Source organism: Penaeus monodon, chromosome 11 (genome assembly GCF_015228065.2).
Source record: "Penaeus monodon isolate SGIC_2016 chromosome 11, NSTDA_Pmon_1, whole genome shotgun sequence".
NCBI classification, from domain to species: Eukaryota; Metazoa; Arthropoda; class Malacostraca; order Decapoda; family Penaeidae; genus Penaeus; species Penaeus monodon.
Window position 1 is genome coordinate 4,398,449 of NC_051396.1, and position 15,000 is coordinate 4,413,448.

The 15,000-nt window shown below is 35.2% G+C and overlaps 2 protein-coding genes across 3 annotated transcripts in view; one reads left to right on the top strand and one right to left on the bottom strand.

Moving 5' to 3' along the window:
* LOC119578693 overlaps positions 1–187 on the top strand; it is a 16,396-nt gene extending 16,209 nt beyond the window's left edge. The window contains exon 11 of the mRNA XM_037926267.1: positions 1–187. This exon is cut by the window's left edge and continues 1,459 nt beyond it. The gene's annotated coding sequence lies outside the window, so the exon portion shown is untranslated.
* Positions 188–5,539: 5,352 nt separating this feature from the next.
* The window catches only part of LOC119578694 (rabankyrin-5-like), a 95,611-nt gene continuing 86,150 nt past the window's right edge, over positions 5,540–15,000 (bottom strand). For both annotated transcript variants that reach the window (XM_037926269.1, XM_037926270.1), the window contains 12 exons: positions 14,211–14,390; positions 13,795–13,984; positions 13,248–13,500; positions 12,856–13,029; positions 12,065–12,138; positions 11,675–11,871; positions 10,895–11,095; positions 9,753–9,904; positions 9,378–9,573; positions 9,080–9,275; positions 8,177–8,289; positions 5,540–7,545 (listed from right to left, as the gene is read on the bottom strand). In XM_037926269.1, the coding sequence (XP_037782197.1) occupies positions 7,282–7,545; positions 8,177–8,289; positions 9,080–9,275; positions 9,378–9,573; positions 9,753–9,904; positions 10,895–11,095; positions 11,675–11,871; positions 12,065–12,138; positions 12,856–13,029; positions 13,248–13,500; positions 13,795–13,984; positions 14,211–14,390 (2,190 nt within the window). In that variant the 3' untranslated portion in view covers positions 5,540–7,281. The remainder of the gene's footprint in view (positions 7,546–8,176; positions 8,290–9,079; positions 9,276–9,377; positions 9,574–9,752; positions 9,905–10,894; positions 11,096–11,674; positions 11,872–12,064; positions 12,139–12,855; positions 13,030–13,247; positions 13,501–13,794; positions 13,985–14,210; positions 14,391–15,000) is intronic.

Below are 15,000 nucleotides of genomic sequence, written 5' to 3' on the forward strand. Positions count from 1 at the left end.
GTGTGGTTTCGGAAAACTCCCATGCCGTTCCTTCCATACTCATTTTGACTTCTGAAATCTGATATTCTAACAGCACAATTCTTATAATCAACCAGAACCTCACAGTCTTGCAATGGGGAGGCACAATGCAAGGTCTACGTAACAATACATAGGACCTTGGCACAAAATACAGTACTTGATAAAAGAATGGGTTGGAGTGTTTTATACCCTTTCAATTAATTCTTATATTTAATTCTATTGTTGATTTATTTATCTATTTATCTATTTATTTTCATTTTACTGCCTTGGCCTGTGATAAACGCCAGCCAGGGACACGTTAGTAATATCTGTTTGTTAATAGATGAAATCACAATATGGTGAATATATACTGAAAAAATGAATAAATAAATATAAATAAATGAATAAAAAAACAAATAAAAAATAAAATGAGGTTAAAAAATACAATATTCATGTGTGTGTGTGTGTGTGTGTGTGTGTGTGTGTGTGTGTGTGTGTGTGTGTGTGTGTGTGTGTGTGTGTGTGTGTGTGTGTGTGTGTGTGTGTGTGTGTGTGTGTGTGTGTGTGTGTGTGTGTGTGTGTGTGTGTGTGTGCATGTGCATGTGTGTATGCGTGTGCGTGTTCATGTGTATGTGTGAGTGTGTGTTTACTTCTTGCCACACTCTTTGAAAACATGAATCTCATATGTTTCTCTCTGTTGTGGTTCTCAGTCCTTTTAACTCTCATTCCAGCTTTTAAAAATTTGTTTGGTTCTGCCATCTGTTTTTGTCAACTCAAATTTACAATTCTTCCACTTTTTGTATTCAAAAGATTTTTGCAATTTGAAGAAACCATCACCATTACAACTAATTTCTACTCTTGAGTCTGGGAAAAAAGGTAAGTAATAATATACTAAGTAACAATGCAATATAATGTTTTATAAAGTTTCCATAATGTTTTACAAAAATGGAAAATTTCTTTAGTTACAAAAGTATCTATGACAAGGTTACAATAACAGCTATGGAAAGCTTTGAATAGCATGAACTACATCTAAAGTAGTCAAAATTTCAATAAACAATAACAACACATTACTTACGAATTCATAACTTACATATGTATCCAAATGCACACAAAAGTATCCTTAAGTGCTTTTCACCCTTGCATACATTTTTATTATTATTTTTTTTTTACAGAAGATCATGATACTTTTCACTCACACATACGCAAAATATAGATCATATAACGTCATATATATGTCATATAACTTTTTTTCAGTCTAATATATTCTTTTCCTCATACCACAAGTTGTTGATATGTTGTCCTCTTAAACTACTGTATATTACACCATTACAACGTACAGCAGTGTAATGTTGTAGTTGTAATTTGTCACTGATGGCAATTCCACCTGATGATGGTAATATTAATGTAATGGTAATGACAATAACAGTGACAGGAAGAGGAAGTGAGGAAGGGAGGGAGAGAATCTATGCAGGAATGCATTTACACCTATATATTAAAATTAAAACTCAGATTTTATAACATATTTAATTCTACAAGATAAAATATTCATAACCTAAGAATCTTTTGATATTCAGTTACCAAAGCAGAAACTATTAATTTCAACGACGTCAGTGCTGAAGTCTCGGATAGTGAAGCCATTTCATCCCTATGTATTTTATAAGAAAATCCTCTCAACAAAGTCACCTTAATATTAAGGATTAATGGTTAACACAAATCAATGTGCTAGACATCAAAGGTCATACAGCATTATAGTAAAATACTGTATCAAAAAAAGGATAAAAACAAGTTAATGACTAAATCCAAATGTGTTAGATATCAAAGGTCATACAGAGCTATAGGATAGAATGATTGTGAAGTGAGTAAAGACGGGGAAACGGACAGTATTTATGCATCTGAGGAAGGAGAACAAATTGTAAAAGAAAAGAGTGAGGGATTCAAGGAGTATGTCCAACGTGATGGGAGGGGGAGGGAGGGTGCAGGGAAGTGAGGACAAGTGAGGAAAAGCAGAGGTATGGGCTGCAACCAAGCAGAGATAAGACAACAGAATGTGTAGGACTGAAAGAGGAACATTACATGAGGAACACAGGGTAAAGGATGATGCAATCAGTAGGTAATATGAATAGAAAGGGTGAAGTAGGAGGAGAAGAACCCAGAGAATGAGACAAGGGAGCATGGGGAAAAAATTCATAATGTTTGTAATTATGAAGAAATATTTTGAACATAAAGATAAGAGATGTGGCCTTTTGCTTCCGAGTTATCTGTCGCTATGTCACATGTGAACACTATCAACTAAAAGAAAAGAAAAAAGAAGGAAAAGAAAACAGAAAAGAAGAAGAAGGAACTCTTGTGCCATATCTGCAATACCAACAGTGAACAGATAAATAGTCATACAATTATTCCATCCTTCTACATATAATATAGTAATGAAAATTTTAAGAAAAGTCCAAAATTCATTTACTAACGTCAGACCATAACAACCAATATCACGTATTACACAGATAATCAGATAATCCTCATTAACCACACATTATCTGACATGAGTTTGATAATAAATTAATGGTATTGCTTATTTTCATTTATTTACATAGAGAAGGAGAGAGAGAGAGAGAGAGAGAGAGAGAGAGAGAGAGAGAGAGAGAGAGAGAGAGAGAGAGAGAGAGAGAGAGAGAGAGAGAAGAGAGAGAGAGAGAGAGAGAGAGAGAGAGAAAGAGAGAGAGAGAAAGAAGAGAGAGAGAAAGAGAGAGAGAGAAGAGAGATAGAGACAGAGACAGACAGAGACAATGAAAATTCTTTCTTCCAGAAGCCTAGGTAGTCGGCAGATACCTAATCCTCCTTTCCCTTACCCCAACTATTAAGCTTGTGAGGAAAATTAGACTATTTATCAACCATTTTGTGATTCAACTATCTTCTATGGAATGCAACCCTGTCAGATAATGGAGTTTACTTACATATCTCTAAACAAACACACATGCACATGCTCATGCCCCGACAGATAAAGGTCGTGAACATATTAATAAATCTATAAATTTTAGAATCTTAAGGAACTAATATAACAAAATTCATGGATTTGTGTATCTGCTTATGGCATACTACAACCTATATAACAACACATTCAGTGAAGGCTGGAAAATTACCAACTTAACCCCACCGGTGTAATAGCATGCATGCGTGCTTGCGCACGCACGCACACACACAAACACACACACTCACTCACTCACTATATATATATATATATATATATATATATATATATATATATATATATATATATATATATATATTATATATATATATATATATATATATAGTAGCTGTATGTTATATGTATATATACACATGGGTATATATATATATTATATGTAGCTGTATATGTATATGTATATATAGTACAACACACCCACACATATATATTATAATATATATATGATATAGTAATATATATATAATATAATATATATATAATTGATATATATATATATATAGTTATATATATATAGATACAATATATATACATATATATAAAATAATATATATATATATTATAATATATTATATATTATTATATTTATAATTATATTAATATATTATATATATATATTGTATATGTATATGTTATATGTATTATAGTTATTATGTATATGTATATGTATATGTATATGTGTATGTGTATGTGTATGTGTATATTATATAATATATAATATATATGTATATATGTATAGAGTATATGTATATAGTGTACTATAATATATATATAATATATATATATTATAATATAATATATATATATAATATATATTATATATATATATATATATATATATATTACTATTACCATATATACCTGCTTTCTTTCCTCAATCACAATTTTAAATACCATAAAAATCAGACAATATACTTATGGTCACTAAAAGTGTACTTGTTATTTGTGATTTCAATTCTATGCAACATAAAAACAAACATTAATTTGATTTTGAATATAACATTTTCTATAAAACTTACATCATAATCTGTGACAATGTTTTACCATCCATGCATATCTATAATAATAATAATAATAATAATAATAATAATAATAATAATAATAATAATAATAATAATATTAATAATAATATTAACAATAATAATAATCTCTTTCATTCAAATAAGGGTTTCTTTCACAGTTCAACAAATTAAATAAAATCATGCACTAACTTGCTATGGAAAAAAAAGAAATGTTTCTTTTTAATCCAAAAATTAATTCTCAATACTGCCCAATTCAAGCTTATAAACTTTAATTCTATCTACAGCTTTTAAATTAAAAGTACCAATTGTTTGCCTTTCCTTAGAAGAAAAGTTACAATACACACACAGAAGCTCATGCAATAGTGTCATAATTAAATCAGGATTATGCTATAAATACATCTCTAAACATACAACAATTATGCAATTGTTCTTTTTTACAAAACAATTTCAACTTTTTAAACTAAGAAAACCGGGTTATCACAACCAACTCAAGAGGATTATAGTGCTAAACCTCTCTTCCTTTATGACTGCCATTCATCCACAATTATATACACATATTGCCATAATACTTCATAAAAAATGGACACATTATAACTACGAGGACAGTACGTGTGTTTTCCATATCTTTTATAAATATTCTTTTCTTTTTTTCCAGTCTCGGTACAGTGGTATAGTATTAGTGAATTCTATGAGCGTTCCATTTCTCAGTGTAATTCATTATTTGGTACTGATTTTTAATCTATGCAGTAATATAACAGTAATAACATTTTACATGCTAATTTCTATTAACATTAAAAAAAAAAATCGTAATCTTAATCATAATCATAAAAAAAAATAATAATAATAATTATCTTCCCGCTGTAAATCATATAATTAAAAAAAATTTATTACTCTTTTACCCTTATCAAAAGAGAAAAATATACTGCTCCTGCAAAGAATATATACTGTAATAATGGAAAATATAATTAAACAAAATAAAAATGTCATCCCTAACAAAAACACCTTTTATAATATCTACAACAAATGTAGTAATTCTTCATTTGCCACCTTTTGTGTGTGTGTGTGTGTGTGTGTGTGTGTGTGTGTGTGTGTGTGTGTGTGTGTGTGTGTGTGTGTGTGTGTGTGTGTGTGTGTGTGTGAGTGAGTGTGTGTGAGGTGAGTGTGTGCATGTGTGGTGTGAGTGTGCGTGTGCGTGTGCAGTGTGCGTGTGAGTGTGAGTGATGAGTGAGTGAGTGTGTGTGATGTGTGTGATGTGAGTGGAGTGTGTGTGTGTGTGTGTGTTTGCTGTTGTGTGTTGTGTTGTATCTGTGTGATGTGCTGCATGGCAGTGGTGTATTATGTCTAATGTGATTTTGCTGTCGGCACTTGCAAGTAGTAGGTTAGTGAGCATTTGCTCTTCATTGATGAGTTTTATATGTTCTTATGGAACTTTCTGCCTCTGTTTATCCCTGGCCATAGCAAACTATATATCTTTTCCCGTCTTGTCTATTCCTTATTATATTCTCATCAAAACAAAAGATATTCTTTTCTGTTTTGAATATTTTGAATATGAAATAGACCTTCCACCTTGCCAACCATAAAAAGCCTAGACATATATACAGAATATATATATATGTGAACATATACAATATACCTTACCTACTAGTTTTTGGTACTAGTCTAACATTGGCCTCACAGAATAGCCATTTTCTGGCTATGGAATTTTACAATATCATTATGGTTTCCTTCCCACTTTATTCCTTCCAACTCTGTTAAGTTAAATAATTATTTCCAAACGCTAAGGTACACACAAGGTCTATAAAAACAGTTGAGCATGTTTGTTTCTTTAAACTGAAATTATATTGAAAAGAATCTAAAACTGACTTCAGTGAGCTAAATTTATCAGTGTATTTAGTCAGTGTCCGTGTGATGTATCTGAGTCAGTAACACTTGTGTCTGTTTCTCCTTCCAGTAGCCTGTGTACCTGAGTATGAAAATACACAATGGACAAACCTGTACACATTTTCTGAAGCATATAAAACCACAAGGGCAAACTCTTAAAGTTTCCTCTCCATAAAAACTGCACTTCACTAAACATTCACCAGTTTCAACAACTAATGCATTGTTGAAAATAACTGTGGATGTGGATGACAGTGGTAATAAGGGTGCATTACACAATCACATTTATGAAACTGGTATAACAGAATTCAGAAGAATCATTTTATTTAAATGGCACAAGTGTCATTAAACAGCACAGTTTGCTCATGTAATGCAACGCTTGGTGATTTTAACAACAGTGGTTGATGATCTGAGAGGGTGTGAGGGAGAGACACTCAATAGTTGTTAAATTTGCTCACTGGCCAGGATATACCCCACTCTGGGACTAGCCAGCAGGCCAAAGGCAAGTTTACTGTTGTGGTGCAACAACACAGGAGCACAGCTCATGTGATTTTACACTGCGGACTTATCCACAAATACCAGAAACAGTACTTTGAGTGAAACAATGCTTTCTGTGGGAGTGGCAAGTTTGCCATTATGCTTCTATATGCCATATTTGTGAGCATAACTGAGTATATCTAAAATAATAATAATAAAAATAAATAAAAAACAATGAAATGAGATTTTTTCTTTAAATACTCATTAGCTCCATTGTTTCTCTTCAACAAAGAAATATTACATAAAATCACTGTACAGGAACTAAAACCTCCTCTAGCATGGGGGGGAAAAAATCACAGGAAACTTACAATTTGACCAACAAAATTTCCCCCCTTTTGCAAGTGAAGTTCTTTCCATCTTAAAAAGGTTTACAAAACTTTATCATATCTTCTAACCAAGATCATAGCTTCCCTTCACCTGGGAACTATTTCACTCACTTTCCTCCAAGCAAAATATTTTTGGATGCGCTGACCAAACACCTATACATTTCAACATACCCTTTAATACCCTTCAAAAAGTATTAATCATGTTCAAAATTTTGAGCAACTCTTCTATAAAGAGCAGCCTCTCTTCCAATTTCATCCAGATGTGTTTGCAAGAAAATCATATGATTCCCAAGTAAAGATTTCCTCAAACGTATAATTGGCAGTGAGTATTTGCCTAAGTAGGAAGTACAGCATGGACTTGAAGTGAAAAGTTTAGCTTGATCACATGATACACTTCTGTCACTTAAATCACATAGTGGCACCATCATTATAAGTCTTAGGGTTAACTGTAATAAACTGGTTATCAAATGTATAGAAAAAGAAAAAGAAAATATTCTCGCTATGAATGGACTTGACTTCTTCACTTATCCTAAAACATCTACTACGAAATAGCTGCTGGTCCTAGAGTAAGTACATCAAAACAGGTCTGACATACTCGAACAGGCTTGTTCAGCGAAAATTTGAGGATGGGCACATCCTTATCCGAGCATTTGCTGCAAAGGAGTCGACCGCAATGTCGGCAATGGTGCTTCCTCGTGGCCAGGCCAAACTTGGTCCCGCACTCCATGCAGAGTTCTCCTTCGCTCCATGGAGGCTCGGCTGATAGCACATCCAGGAGTCTAAACAGCAGTGCTTTGGTTGGCACCTGCAATTTGCAAGAAAAGTAAGTAAATGAATGCACCTTTAGAAAAGTAAGTAAATGAATGCACATAAAGGTATGTCCTTTTCATATTGATTCATCATACTATTACTTACTTACTTTTTTTTTTTTTTTTTTTTTGTTTTGTTAGACACATATTTAGGACTATTGCTAAGGAAAGCTCAACTCATTAACATATGTTAAAACTGAGCATGAGAGTAGTATCACTTCATTAAGAAAACCCTTCTTGCACTCCAATCTGCTGTACTCCTCCAATATCTGCCCCTTGAAAATTTCCTATTCACCAATTTGTAAGCAAAGCATTTTATAGATTATGTTGCTGTAGCAGTTCCTTTACATGTGAAAAGCTGCTTCAGGGGATCATCCAACATGTATAAATTGAGTAGCACTAAAAGGACACACACTCACAGCACACATAAAAGTAAAAATATTCAATAAAATGTCAGAATCCTAACTACTGGAGAGAGAAAGTACATCAAAATACATAACTACTAAAGCTGGTCATTAACCCTTCGAGAAATATAAAAACGACATTGCGTATATAAAGTACAAAATAAAATAATCACTACCCACACTAGGGAAACGAAAAGTACAATAAAAACACAACCATAAATACCTGATAATTGAATATGTTTACACCATGCTTATTTGTCGAGCCCAGGCATGCTCCGGACCGTACTAATACTCGGCACAGCTGACCTGCACCTCGCATGTAAGCCAGTAAAAGAGCTGTAAAAAATAATGAATCAAAAAATAATTCATACCTGGAAAAGTGTTAGTGAATTCATAAATCTGTAAAAAAGACTGACAAGTAAAGAGTTCACCCAATAAGCAAAATTTAGATTAAGGGATACAATACGAACACAGATAAAAGATTAACAATGAAAAATTACATATACCCCCTCACAATTTGACTTGATTTGTAAAATGGAAGTGGGGCCAAACCACCAAACAATATAACCTAAATACATGCAGTAACTTTCCAATTAACTGCATAATCTTTAAAATGCCTCAAGGATTTACTGTAACAAACAATTTTTTTCCTTGCATGTAAACCTATTTCTTTCATTAATATGATATCTTCCAGTCATCCTTTTGAAAATTTCTTCCTCACTTTTTTCATCCTCATAATCCTTTAGACTTTCTATACGAATAAGGCTAAAAAGCCTTATTCGTATAGAAAGTCTAAAGGATTATTTTTATGAGGATTTCAACTTTCTCAACAACAGGGAAAAATTTACATGTTTACACAAAAAAATGCACAGTTTATATCATTAGCAAGTATCACTATCAACATCTACCATCATAAATAAAATTATTCATATTTAGGACTACCTTCACAATCAAAAATCCATTAAGAACAAGAGAAGTGGGAAAACACAATTTGATAAAAAGGGAAAGCTAATCCTAACCCAAAAAGATGCTTGAACCCATTACACACAATAAAAATAATAATAATAAACAAACTGATAAACAAATGTACAAGAACAAATTCAAACAAACATTTCTTGATACTCACCGGAGTTTCCCTCTACATCTACCCTATTGAGATCATAGTCTGGCATAGTCTCCAAGAACATTTCCGCTATGGCTGCTGCATTGTCTTTCGGGTAATTGGCAAGGACATGGAGGGGGTTCTGACCGCGGAGGTTCACTGCCTCTGCGTTGATTCTTGATTCAGTTAACAGCACTCTCACAACAGACAGATGGCCTTCCTGTAAATTTTTAAAAATATATATTATCAGGAAATCAAGTGAAATCTCCATTTTTACCTTTTCACTGTAAGACATTATGAGTGAATATTAACAATTATTTACCTTGACTGCCACATGGAGGGCATTGTTGTGATTGTCATCTACTGCATCAAAACGGACTCCATTCTCTAAGAAGATGGAGACAAGATGGGGATGGTCATTTGCCGCAGCCAGGTGAAGAACTGTCTGCTTCTGTGGTGTTAACTCATTGATTGCTCCCCCTCCAGCCAGTAAAAGATTTCTAACAATCATCTCTGACCTGGAATTGGATTACAAACCACACCTGTATGTACTTTCAATAACTCTCCACCTCTCCTGGAAGTATTCCAAAGCAACAGATCCTTTACACTTTTTTTCAGAATTCATCAAATTTCCCAAATGAACTTACATCCTTCACAACGACACAAATATCAAACACACTAAGGAAATACTACAGACCCTGAGAGTGTAGCCAGATGCAGGGGTGTGAGAGACAACTGGTCTTGTGTCCTGGTGTGCATGTCAACGTGAATACTCAGGAGGAAGAGTACACTTTCCATGTCCTTCTTCTGAATGGCTACGTGCAAGAAATTGTGGCCCTTGTGATCGTACTGCAAATTAACAATTTATATTACTCAAAGCGTAGAGGACAATCTACTGATCTAGAATGGCAGAAATTTCCCGGATACCTATGTCAGCCTTGGGTAACCATAATACACTTTCAAGATATCATATATTTCATGACAATACATACTACATGCCCCTCCATATAATCTTTGCAATCATTTACAAGTTTTCTTTATTTTCAACTGTTTTTATTATGATTTAAAATAAATTAAATGTGTTCTGGTACATTTACAGATGTGCGAACAATAAATTTATCAACTAGAGAAAAGATCAATCATCTACTACTAGTAATGTAACCCATGCCCCCACTAAAAACAAACAAATAAGCAAACTAACAAACAAACATACAGGGGAGAGAGAGAGAGAGAGAGAAGAGAGAGAGAGAGAAGAGAGAGAGAGAGAAGAGAGAGAGAGAGAGAGAGAGAGAGAAGAGAGAGAAGAGAGAGAGAGAAGAGAGAGAGAGAGAAGAGAGAGAGAGAGAGAGAGAGGAGAGAAGAAGAGAAAGAGACGGAGAGAGAGAAAGAGAGAGAGAAGAGAAAGAGAGAGAGAGAGAGGAGAGAGAGAGAGAGAGCGAGAGAGAGAGAGAGATGAGAAGAAGAGAGAGAGAGAGAGAGAGAGAGAGAGAGAGAGAAGAGCAGAGAGAGGAGGGGAGAGAGAGAGAGAGAGAGAAGAGAGAGAGAGAGAGAGAGAGAGAGAGAGAAGAGAGAGAGAAGAGAAGAGAGAGAGAAGAGAGAAGAGAGACGAGAGAGAGAAGAGAGAGAAGAGACAGAGAGAGAGAAGGACAAGAGCAGAGATCAGAGACAAAGAAAGAAGAGAGAGAGAAAAAAAGAAAGAAACGAAAGAAAAGAAAGAAACGAAAGAAACGAAAGAAAAGAAAAAGAAACGAAAGAAAAGAAAGAAGAGAAGAGAAGAGAGAAGAGAGAAGAGAAAGAAGAAAGAGAGAGAAAAAAAAACAAACAAACCAGAAAACTCACCTGTTCTGCAGCCTTAGGCTCACGGCTTAGAATAGCCTGCGCAGCCTTGTTGTTCTTTCTTGACATGGCAGCAGCGAACGGTGTGATGCCAGATTTGTCTCGCAGCGAAAGATCCAAAGCAGGATGGGACAGCAGCAGGGAAATGATGGGATTGTGACCGTTTTCAATGGCATGGTGCAAAGGAGTCTTATTCTCAGCGTCCTTCATCGTATGAAGAGAAAAATGAAGTGTGAATAACATCCAAATCACATTAATTAAATCAATTCAAGTTGATCTTAATACACTTAAATATAAGATCATTATATACAGGAAATTATGAAATCTGAAATTTTAGGTGTGTATTTCATAATCATAAAGAAAAGCTATCAATCCAGCTGATAACACTGCATCATTTGCTAACCAAACATTAATATTCAAAACATACATGTGTTAAGCATTTTCAAGTATGTAATTTCATCAAGCCTAAGACTACTGAATATTATGACTCTTTTAAAACAAAATCAGTGAATTAATGAGATACCATTCACCTTAGAAAATTTATGAAGTGAAAACAAAAATGAAAAATCTCACACAAAAAATACAAATCTCCAACGTAAATCAACAGTATCACACCCACTTCACAGCCTTCGCATAAACACAACAAAATATCAAAGAAAGACTAAAATTTCAACATCCCACATTTATATCTCCTATCACCAAGTCACCTGGGGAAAACAATGCGTTAAAACCTACCCTCGCATTAACTTTAAAATCTACCCTCGCATTAACTTTAAAACCTACCCGCGCATTAACTTTCGCACCGTGCTCGAGCAGAGTCTGCACAGTATTCTCTAACCCCCAAGAGCAACAGAGGTGCAGTGGGGTCATCTGATCGGTCGCTGCGTCACCACCACCACCGCCTGGCCCTGGCTTCCTCACCGCGTTGACATCGCATCCGCTTCTCACCAAGAAACAAGCAATGTCTTCTCGGTTCTCATCTAAAAGGTGATTCCAAATCATGATTTCTTATATGCACTGGTTAGAGACAAAAAATATATATATTGCAAAACACACACACACAAAAAAAACAACAACACAGGCACATACACTCACTTACTCACTCACTCACTCTCTATAAGATAATGTAAAACAATGATACATGCAGATAATTCTATGGTTTCTACACCTCACCTATAGCCTTGTGTAGCAGAGTTTGCAGGCATCCCTCTGGACCCTCAGCCCAGCCATCTGTGTCAACATGGTACCTGCAATGGGGCACATTTTTACATCCACATTTCTGTGAATTTACAAGGAAAATGTATCCTTAAATCCTTTAAATAATCATCTCAGTAATCAATCACAACAAATAAATATTCTAATGTACATGTCCTAAGCCTCACTCAAACTCACAATGAACCCAAAACTACACCACTGGATCTAGGTGCCTCAAGGACCAAAAATCTGTTTACTTGAGTGGTGATTCTTCCAGGTGTGTGGCTTGTAAGCACTAACACACACATGTATTATCAAGATTCCTTGTCTCCTCTTTGCAAAGTCATTCTCTTTATTGCATAAGCCTTTTTTGCTTTTTTGCCATTCTCCAAGGCCTATATTTGTCATTTGTCATGCAATATCAAGATGGAAACAGACTGTTTCCTTTGAACAAACTCCATATTATCTCTGTGCAATAGCGATAATAAGTTACACTGCATTATCACATTTTTTATATTTCCGTATCATTCACTGTAATACAACCTGCAACGTCCACTCTTGTTTACTAGTGCAAGAGTCTAATCTTCCTCACAGAGCTTTGTGCGCTCATGATGAGTCACCCTTGTCACCCAGCCCTCAGCAAAATGTTTTCATGATAGCACATTCCCATCACCCTCGCTCCTAGCCAAATGTTTTTCACGCCAGGACATTCCCATCACCCAGCCCTCAGCCAAATTTTTACAGCATGGGTTAAACAACCATGAACATACTGTACTAGTGTGGAGGCAATGTCCTCTTGCTTTGAGTCCAGAGCCTGCCACAGTGGAGGTTCAGGGGAGTTGGGGTGCGAATTGTGGTCTGCTCCTTTACCACACAGAAGTCCGACTACAGCGCTGAGGCTCTCGCTGATGCAGAGCTGCAGTGGAGACTCTCCATCACGAGTCCTGGTGAGAAACATCAAGGCAACTTTACAAATCTATCATGCATATATCTTTATACATGGAAGTAAAATTCCTGTCTTGAAAGAGAAAGAAACATAATCATAAGAAAGGATGACTCATCCCTTTTTATAAACAACAAATATACCACTAATCTTAAACACAGAATCTACAACTCTTAGCCCTACAATAATCACAAGAGAACTATAATGAAGAAAACACACCTCAGGTTGACATCAGCACCATTATTGATGAGGAAGGTGGCCACTTGTACTTCCTTGACTTGAATGGCCATGTGGAGAAGGCCATACCCCTGGGAGTCGGTCGTGTTGATGTCAGCCCCAGCCTCAAGCAGCTGTTTTGCCACATTAATCTGGCCTGTTCCCAGAGCCACACCAAGGGGCGTCAAGTCATCTGAGTCGCGCAGGTTCAAGTCAGGCATCACTATTGAGTCCACTTTGTTGCTCTCACAGTATTCTGGGGAATAGTTATGGAGAAAAAGGTCATACATCGAAGTCAAAATGAAGAGTATAATGACCACATTACCTTTTCTTCTGCATGTTCTCTAATATAACCACAAAGCTATTATGTAGATAGTACTTTTTTATTCACAATGTCCATTATTCTTCATTCTCAATCTGGCACAGAATATACACAAATGTGTAAAAATAAAAATCAGAGAAAGTGAAAATATGGGAGAAAAAAAAAAAAAGGCAAAAAGAAAAAACAAACAACCGACTTCAGATTTACCAACAATGGATGAAGCCGCACCTTTATGATCTAAAACTGCCCTAATGTCATCCTCATTCTTATTCTTGATGGCTCGGTGCAAGGGGGTTTCACGGAAGGTTAAGCTGGAGGGGGGAGACTCCTCAGCGTCCTCCGCAAATGGGTCGTTGGCGTCGATTGGGGTGCCAGCCGGTGAAGAGGAATACGTCTGGAGATTTGGATTTGCTCCGATCTGTGAAGTTGTGAGAGGAATTGTGAAATGTTCTCCTTTTTTATTTATGTAGAAATAAACTTGTAAAATTGTATCTCTTAAGCTAACAATCGCACAGTAGACAATATAAATTCATCATATTAATCTGATGCAATGTAAATAACACACACACACACACACACACACACACACACACACACACACACACACACACACACACACACACACACACACACATTTATATTACCTGTAGTAAAGCAGTTGTGAGCGAGGGAAGACCAACAGTGCAGGAGACATGGAGTGGAGTCTCCCCATCGGCATTCACAACATTACAGCTGGCACCCTGGGTCGTGAGGAACAGACCGGCTTCTTCCATGCCGTCTCGTGCTACCAAGTGTAACAGGGACTCCCCACTTGAACCAATCACCTGAACAGGAGGCAAAAGGTGGTCTTTATATTATACATACCTTATGACAGATTAATAACTAACATGGTTAAACATAGACAAAGTGGATTTATCCATTCTAAAAAGTTTTGTAAGCCATAAAAAAGTGGTTATAATTACAGAGGACATTGATTTAAGAAGCAGGAAATATGCTATAAACCTATACACATCTGTATGCAAACATCCTACAAAATGAAAACTTATGCTAAAAACTATCACGTGAACAACATCAATTACACATTTTAAGCCACATACCACAAGAACTCTCGAGGAGTGAACATTGCACCCACATTCCTAACGGCACACGGTTACCTTTACTGATCATTATGGGAAATAAATGTAATTTTTCAATCTTTAGTGCAATATATAAAGACAAGTAAAAATAACAAGACCTTTTAAATTCCTAAATACTTCAACTCTTTTTTCTTTTATTTTTTTACATGCAATAAATGAAATATCATACAATCTTCAAGGTTGAATTATTTTTTTGAGACTGATAACTAACTCTTTCTGGTAATTTTGCAGAACAATGAAGTGAAAGGTATTTACAATGTAAACTATCAAGACAGTATACCAGAATGCAATCTATCCA